The 8,906-nt window shown below is 42.0% G+C and overlaps 2 protein-coding genes across 2 annotated transcripts in view; one reads left to right on the top strand and one right to left on the bottom strand.

Moving 5' to 3' along the window:
• Nucleotides 1-2,291: 2,291 nt before the first annotated feature.
• LOC109483799 (sesquipedalian-1-like) lies at nt 2,292-3,670 on the bottom strand. Its single transcript, XM_019786967.1, has one exon. It carries the CDS (start codon nt 3,347-3,349, stop codon nt 2,627-2,629), a length of 723 nt encoding a protein of 240 aa, XP_019642526.1. The 5' UTR covers nt 3,350-3,670; the 3' UTR covers nt 2,292-2,626.
• A 272-nt stretch (nt 3,671-3,942) lies between these two features.
• Nucleotides 3,943-8,906, top strand: part of LOC109487093 (putative phospholipase B-like 2) — a 28,320-nt gene continuing 23,356 nt past the window's right edge. The window contains exons 1-5 of the mRNA XM_019791097.1: nt 3,943-4,179; nt 5,387-5,636; nt 6,515-6,609; nt 7,326-7,534; nt 8,290-8,384. Coding sequence (XP_019646656.1) covers nt 3,962-4,179; nt 5,387-5,636; nt 6,515-6,609; nt 7,326-7,534; nt 8,290-8,384 — 867 coding nt within the window. The 5' untranslated portion in view covers nt 3,943-3,961. The remainder of the gene's footprint in view (nt 4,180-5,386; nt 5,637-6,514; nt 6,610-7,325; nt 7,535-8,289; nt 8,385-8,906) is intronic.

An 8,906-nucleotide genomic window follows, 5' to 3' on the forward strand; every position in this document is an offset into this window, starting at 1 on the left:
TTTAATTTGTTGTTTCTCGGATTCGCCTCATTTTTTTCTGATTTGCAAAAAAAAAAAAAATTGGTCCTGAATCAACTCAAAAATGCTCATATTTTGCCCCCAACAGTTGAGAAAAGTCCTTTTCTTCCTAGTTGTTACAATTTTTTTATCTATTAATGCAGTGGTTTGATTAAAAGTTCAAAATTTATTGTTTGAATTTTAACACTGCCTTTTGTGTTGACTTCATCGTAGCATTTAGGGCTATAATAGGATGCCTAGACCTGTTTTTATCTATTTATTTTTTTTTGCCCTGTCACTTCATACTTTTTGTAAAAAAATCCGAGAACCAACAAATTAAATTGGTGTGGCATTAAATAATTAACAAATACCTTTTATCAAGAAAAACTCTCAAATGGACAAGCCTATATGGTACCAGTGTAGAATGTCTACTGATTACAATGTTTACAAAGGAATATTAAAATATCTTCAGGAAATGTTGTGAATGGAAACTTATTCTTTTTCATGTGGTATAACTTTTTTGGTTTTAATAAACTCAACTGACACAACTATGACATTATACACACAAAGTAAAAATGACACTTTATAACATCATAAAACCAGATTTGAGAGCATGTCGGCAGAACATACTGCATCTGTCCGAAACCCATGCCAGAATGATCAGTATTAGCCTCCTTCGCAGTCTTGTTGGGCGTGGGCGTAATTTTTTCTCTGAGCGACGCGAGTAATATGCCGCCGCGAGGGACGATTTGCTGCCGAGGGACTTTTGCCACGGAGAGAAGGTTTCCGCGCTCCAACAAAACCTTCTCTCCGTGGCAAAAGTCCCTCGGCAGCAAATCGTCCCTCGCGGCGGCATATTACTCGCGTCGCTCAGAGAAAAAATTACGCCCACGCCCAACAAGACTGCGAAGGAGGCTATTTGAAAACCATCTGAAAGTCATTCTGTCGATATACATGTACCAGTACATACAACCTTACACAAGGTGTTATGGTGAAGTGCTATGCACAATTAATACATTAAGTTATATAGTGATTAAGGGTTTCACACAGGCACAGTACATTCTGACTATGTGCTATATTTGAGAAGCAAAGATCATAAATCTGAGGAAAATATGCTTATCATGATAAAGCAAAAAAAAAAAAAAACAGAAGAAATACATGTACTGGCAGTCCATCCCTTTGTCATAATGATCTAAGGTTATACTGCATTCACCAAAACAGTGCCTTTTTGTTACCCATGTGTGCCTCTTCTGAATCCAACACCAGCTTACATTACCCAATCATACATACTAGTACCCAAAGCAGCTAGGAACTGACAGTTATGTAACTTATGAACTGAAGACAATATCAGCAACATCTGTAAGTCCATTTTTAATCAGTTGTAATGTTAAACCTAGAGAGCAGTGTGGTACAAAGAAAAATAATTCAACGTTACATACATGCTGTACAAGATGTCATGTATTTGAGAATACATATACAACCTAGTACTTGCAATTTTTGAGAGTACAGTATATGGCTTAATTATGGTCAAACAAGATCATGGATAACATATGAGTAATCACATTGCTTGTGCTACTAGTATCTAAAGATGGTACAACTGTTGTTGACAATACTTATGTAGATGGAAGTAATCTCTCTTGTATAATTCTTTACAACATTGAGAATACCTGAAAACTAAAGCACTTAGCCTCCATAGCATGCCAAAAACTGGGGGTTTTGGGGGTCTTCAGGAGCTTTTGTGTGCTATTTTCTGATTGCATATAGACGACATAGCCGGCCTGGTTGAATTACCCCCGTTTTTTTAGAACTGGGCTAATCAGAAAACAACTAAAGACCACCAAACCCCCAGTTCTATAAGCCTGCTACAGAGGCTATAAAGCACCGATATACTAGTATATGGTGATATGTTGTCCTCTTGTTTCGTCTGAACTAAAAGCAATAAACCTAGTTCAGGGATATCAACAAAAACTGATTAAGTATGACAAGAAATGTCTCATATTCATAACAGCATAAAACAGGCTAAATTTTGCTGGGATCTCTCCACTGTGAATTCATGACAAACAAATAAAACTGATGCAAAAGTTTTTACAATCTACACACTGTAGTATACTTGCTGTCTGTTTCATTTTTCAATAATAACATTTTCCTAGGGTAAACTACAAAAAGTACAACTATAGTAAAAAGCAGTCATCATAAAAGTCTGCTTTCATTGGTTTACTGCCATTTACATCAGCAAGAGTATATTGCATAAGTCCACATTGCAACTTGAACTCCATTGTAGAATGCCGCCCTTGTAACACAATGTTCTGTTATATCAACGAAGTCTCGTGTGCCTTTCTCCAGCTTGCAATGGCCGCTTGCACGGGTGCCCCAAAGTCCTTGTGCATCTGAGCGAACGATCGGACTTTCGTGGCGCCGGACGTGTCGTAGAACTGGGAAGACCCCGCAGTGCCCGCGGAGCGAACGTTGTGTCTCGACACTCCTGGGCTCGCTCTGGCTGGTGCACTCTGGGTAAGGGATACGTTCTGGGGTACGGCCGCGTACCACGCGGACGAACCTGTTGAACTTGGTCGCGAGTTCGAGCTCTCGACTGCAGCGTTGTACCAAGTACTGGCCGCTTTGGCAGTACTCACTGAACCGCTCCCATTTCCGTTCTGTTGAAATGAAGACGTGTCGAGTGCGGTAAAGAACGTACTTGACCCTGATTGCTGATTGGTTGTTGGAGCCGGGGCTGGTTTGATAGGCGGGGGAGGGGGTGGCCCCCTGACTGGTGGAGGGGGAGGGGGTCGTGGTTGGGTCCGCGGGGTCGTGAGTTGACTCCCGTCTTTGGCGCGACACGTTTTGGATCAAACCTGTCCTTATCGAAAGGGTTTACCCTAGGCTGCGGTGCCCACCCCCCTACTGCACCATTCATAACATTCCCCTCTTCTCCCCTTGCCTCCCTGTCTTCTAGTTCTTTCAGTTGCCTCTGTAGCTCCTGTACCTGCAGCCTTTTGTAATCATAGTTAGCGCACTGCAATGCCTTCATCCACGCTTCCATGTCGTCATGGTCGTCTGCCATTAGGACGTAAGTCCTTGTCCCTGGACCTTGAAAGACAATCTCGAACACATTGGGGGAATCGGATTCTACCGCGTCGCTCGAGAGCTCGACCGTGCATCCTTCGAGAACGATGACTCCTATGGGCTCCTTGTCTCCTTTCTTGTCGAAATAGAAGAGTAGGTTGCCCTTGAGAAGAAAGTAGCGACGCTGGAAGCCTCGGTTGACCTCCCCCTTCTTGTGGAGGTAGCCATCTTTGTCGATGGGGGAGGCGCATGTCGCGTACGCGGTGACGTTCTTCTCGTTGAGTTTCATGGTGATACCGCTTCAAAATACACTTTAAGCGAGTCAGTGAAGCCTCTGAGTCCTCATGCCTTCATTTCCACCCTTAAAATGACACAAAAACGAGCCAGGAAGGCGACGGAAAGTGAAGAAAGTGTCAGAAAACGAGGCGTGTACAACTTTTTTGACTCACGACAGCCCAAAGGAATGTCGGGAACGAGTTGTGTGAACAAAGTTGAAAGGTCGACACAACAGAAACTTTGTCAAAGTCTGTGGCGAACACGGAAACTTTTTATGGTTCAAATTTCGAAACCTTCAAGTGGAATATGTCGTCTGCATGGAGGATTGCCCGTTGAAGCATGCGTTGTCGCAGCAAAGCGGAAGAGGAACTGGAAAAGAATTATAAAAGGGTCACATGAGGTCACGTAATCACGCGCTAGCCATTGGAACAGTTCATTTTGAACAAGGGATATTATCAGTTAGTTTCGTTTTTAAACACACTAAGATCGACATTATTTACATTATTTATGCTATATTAAGAATAGTCTATATATTATATACATTTAGTAGTATAGTTTACATGTTATTAGTTTAAAACAGTTTATTTTATTCAATAAAGTGAATAGTCCATTCCCGATAAATGTTATGCAAACGTCCAATATGGCGACATCTCGTAACATAGTTTGCGGAAGAATGCTCTCCTGTCTCTTGTTGTTTTCCTTCGTTTTCTCCGCCGTTTCTGACGGCAGTAAGCTCGCGTCGGTTCGGTACGATGAAGGCACCAAGACCTACCAAATCACCGACACGCTGGACACCGGCGCCGCCGCCTGGGCCAACTTTACGGACAGAATATCGTCGACTGGGTTAGTACCTATACCTTTCCGTGACTGTCACAAGTTCACTGTTTTTGCAACCGGATCTAAGCTACAGCTACAAAGCTATGCTAGTTTTATCTATAATTTTGTGTCTTAAACACTGTAGTTGTAATGCTGTTCAGATGGCCAGAAAAGAATCGGTTGATCTGGTAACCTTGTGATCTTTTAAAAATTGCAAACCAAATATTCTGACAAATCAACCAAGCGTAAAACTGAGCACCTAGAGAGACCACGTCTAGCGACATAATAGACGTTAAACAAGGACAACAACAACAATGATATGGATAGATGTCCATTGTCCTTCTGTAGCCACGCCCACTTTTCTTCGGGCATCAGGAATATTGGTAGAGGCGAGTTTAAAATGATATGTGTCGATCATGTCTTGATTTGATACAATCAATCACTCACCAGAAAACTGCTGCATATGTCGTGAGATATATCTGGTATTAAAGGCTAAACTGATATAAGAGGGCCTGCATGGGGGGATGGGGGGTAGTGATTATATCGATTACGAATTAAGCAAAATTTTTGCTGCCAACTACGAATTACGTTATAAAGTCTCAGCTGATTACGACTTTACTTTGTACACTTTGCGGCTGATGTACTATTACGAATTACGTTGATTTTTGGGGAGGCTGGCTACGGATTACGAAGGCTAAAAAGACCTGATTATGCCTTGCAAAAAAGGGCATGAAGGCCCCCATATAATTTTATGTACTGACATTTGCCTGCACATTAATTTTTGCCTGTTCTTAAAAAAAATCACCTCCTCCGAGGCTGAGAGGCCTGGGTGCCATCCATGGTAGCAAGTGACGATAGGCTGCCAAAGATCCACGGAACTCAAGATTCATAAATGCCGCAAAAGGCCAGCATGTGCCGGCTTGTCGTAAAAGTCGCTATGCACTTCCATTCACAATACATTGTACCAGCTTTGTATGAAATTGTATCCCTGTGGTTTAGCAGCATTTTTTTTGGCTGGATTTTTTTTTTTTATTCACCTGCGTCCACTAGCTAGTTTGGGGTTTTTGTTGTTGTTGTTGTCCTTGTTTAACGTCTATTATGTCGCTAGACGTGGTCTCTAGGTGCTCAGTTTTACTCTTGGTTCAGTTCAGAGTCAGTGGCGTCTCTCAAGCCAAGGTATTAACACTTAGTGACTTGGGTTTTTCAAAGGATGTCATCCATTTCTGTCCCACAGCTGGTCGTTCCTGACCGTCACCACCAATGAGAAGTACAACGACAGCGTGCAGGCGTACGCGGCTGGACTGGTGGAGGGATACCTCACACGTGATCATATGTACAACCACTGGCTGAACACGGTGGGCGCAGCCTTCTGTAGCAGCAAGAGTACATTCTGTAAGAACCTGGAGAGTTTCCTGAAGACTAACCTGGCCTGGATGAAGGAACAGATAGAGGCTAGCGGAGAAACAGACGACTACTGGCACCAGGTACAGAAAATTCAGTTACGTTATACCTGGGTTGTGATAATGTTCAATGGAGATATCATTATCACAAAGGCTAGCATTATCATACATAGTGCTGCATACCGGTTCACTGGACTTGGATCCAGACTTGTAAGACTAAGAATGTTAAGTTCAAGTCCAAAAAAACCTAAAAGTCAAGAACTGAGTCTGGACTTATTACCATAAAAGACCATTTCACATACCCCTTTTCTTTTCAAACCACCTAAAACCTTCCGTAGATTGCAAAATCTTTGCTGCAAAATGAAGAAAACATTGCTATCGGGCATCGTCAAGTGTCGGCCTCCATGTTATGTGGCCAAAGTTTCACCCAGACAACATTGCAAGGTTGCCAACATGCAATTTTGTATATGCCATGGGTTTACATTGTAGGTCCGGACTTACAAGTCCGGAACTGAACCTAAACCTCTGGACTTGAATCCGGACCTGAACCTAAATGTGGGTTTAGGTATGCAGCACTAATCATACAAGTTCTATTTTCTAACACTTATCATACAGACTTCCAAAAACTTCATAGAATAATCACCATGGTAACTGGTGCTGTAGTAGACAACCTTTAGTGTTGGATTATGTAGCAAGTTAGAAGGGGGGCTGGTCACTAGATACATGAGTGTGATGGAGTAAAACTAAACAGAGCAACAATAATTTGCCAATCTAGGCCATGTGAAGGTAAACATGATGCAATTGCTTTGCAAATGTTACCCTTCAAGTTTTTGACAGCATCTGAAATGTCTTATAATGTAATAGACATGTATGTATGAAAAAGTTTCCAGTATGTTAGTTATTTGATTCACCTTACAAGATTTGTTTAGAAGCTTGAACCTGTTATATATCTGTTGTTCCAGGTTAAGTTGACTCTGCAGCAGTTATCAGGTCTGGATGATGGGTACAATGATGAACCCAAACAGCCATCTCTGGACATCAACCCTTTTGGTTTCCTGTAAGTTCCTTCTATCTACTATATATGAGGGTCTGTATGGGGGATCCTGGCAACACTTAAAGATAAATTTAAGGAGGACGATAGATGATAACACTAGATTCAGGCAGCCCAGCAACACTTAATGGTGTCTCGTATGAAACTTTGGAAGCAGCTTCTATGGAATGTTCCCTGGTGTGAGAGGTTCAAACCTTACAGTCTTATGGCTGCACCTGGGGTCGTATTGAGGTCAGTACCGAATAGCAGCCACTCCAGACCCTTGCAATTCAGCTCCACCAATTGTTAGCTCCTCACAATCCAGCCCTTTGCAGCGTGCAAAAATACCTGGTTACCCAGTTTCCCCGGGCAACCAAATTTTACTTGGGGCAACCTATTTTTGAACCTAGGTAGCCCAGTGTGCTACCTGAATTTCAAGAATGCTCCAACCCCCCAAAAAAATCATGCCCACTTGGCTTGCACCACTGTATCCGGCAGATGCTTTTTAAATTTAGATATTAATGGCTATTACTAGTATCAGTTAACTAAAGGCTGTTAGAAATATTGTCAAAGGCTTATGTATGTAACATTACTTAATTTTAGGAAAGTAGTAACTTATATAAGTTAAAGGTGGGGCAACCTAAAATTCTGATGGGCAACCTAATTTTTGCTGTAGGTTGCCGACTGGGCAACCTGGTTCAAAAAATTATTTTGTACACTGCCTTTTTTGTCATGATCCACAGGATTTTCCAGATCAGTGGTGACATGGAGGATTTACAGGAAGCCCTGAAGGACAGAGACTCCCACCGTGTCCTCGGCTCTGGGTCCTGTTCCGCTCTCGTCAAGCTGTTGCCAGGCAACACGGACCTGTTTGTGGCTCACGACACTTGGAATACCTTCCAGTCCATGCTGAGGATCATCAAGAAATACCAGTTCCCCTTCAACATGGGTGGTGAGAATGGTGTTGGATTCAAATTTGAAATACGAAATCAAAAGATCTCCTATCCCTCTGAAATACTCGCTAATACCGTATGTATACAAATCCCTTTCCTTGGTCCTATGAGGCAACAGACATGCACAGAGCTGGAAATTGAAGGCAGGAAATGAGATAACCTTTTCTGGGACCTTTGAACTACATGTAACTCCCTGGCAGTGTCCCTGACATGCCTACAGCATGTAGAAATAACTTCAGAAACACAAATAAACAGAACTACAGAAAAACAAGCAAACACACACACACACCAAAAACAGATTTCAGAACTAAGGAAACAGATTTCAGAACTAAAGAAACTAAAGAAAGAGAACCTCAGAACTACAGAAAACACAAACAAACACACAAACAGACACACTAAAAACACAATTCAGAACTACAGAAAACACAAACACACAAACAGACACACCAAAAACAGCTAGAAACAGAACTACGGAAACACAAGCAAACATACAAACAGACACACCAAAAACAGAATTCAGAACTACAGAAAACACTAACAAACACACAAACAAAACAAAACCTAAGAACTATGGAAACACATAAAACACACAAACAGACACGCCAAAAACAGAACCTCAGAACTACAGGAAACACAAGCAAACACACAAACAAACAGACACACCAAAAACAAAACTTCAGACCTACAAAAACACAAGCAAACACAGCCAAAACAGAACCCATGTTAACTCCAGTTCCCATGTGTGTGTGTTTAGGTGCAGATAAGATCCCAGGCCACACCGTTTCCTTCTCCTCCTATCCTGGAGTTCTGTACTCAGGAGATGACTTCTACATCACAAGCTCATCCCTGGTAAGAGATAAGTTCAATGTGTTCAAATAGATACTGTAAAATCAGGGCTGGAAATACAGGGTGCATATGCACTTTTGTGAAGCCAAAATTGGAGACAGGAGCAGAGCAGACCATGAAATTGCAATATTATGTAACCCAACACCAGTCACCATGGTGACAGACGTCAACAAATCATGTCATTGGTCAGGTCAGAGGTCACTGTTTGGAGAAGAAGAAGAGGAAGAAACTAAGCAAAAACAATATTTTTCCTTCGGTAAACATAATAATGCATTCTATGATGTTAGTCATTAATGCAATTTTTACTTCCCAGAAGTTTAAAATCTTTGATTTTGTTATGACTGAATTGCGTAGGTTGCCCAAGAGACCACCAATGGGAACAGTAACCCTGCTCTGTGGAAGTATGTCCAGCCCCAGGGACAGGTACTGGAGTGGTTAAGGACATCGTAGCCAACAGACTGGCCAACAAGGCCATGGACTGGGCTAACATATTCAAGAAGTACAACAGTGGCACGTGAGTTAGGC

This window comes from Branchiostoma belcheri, unplaced genomic scaffold (genome assembly GCF_001625305.1).
Source record: "Branchiostoma belcheri isolate BF01 breed outbred unplaced genomic scaffold, Haploidv18h27 scaffold1, whole genome shotgun sequence".
Lineage (NCBI taxonomy): Eukaryota > Metazoa > Chordata > Leptocardii > Amphioxiformes > Branchiostomatidae > Branchiostoma > Branchiostoma belcheri.

What these genes read in the sequence shown, in the direction of transcription:
- LOC109483799 (XM_019786967.1), bottom strand. Translation starts at nt 3,349, where the DNA reads ATGAAACTCAACGAGAAGAACGTCACCGCGTACGCGACATGCGCCTCC.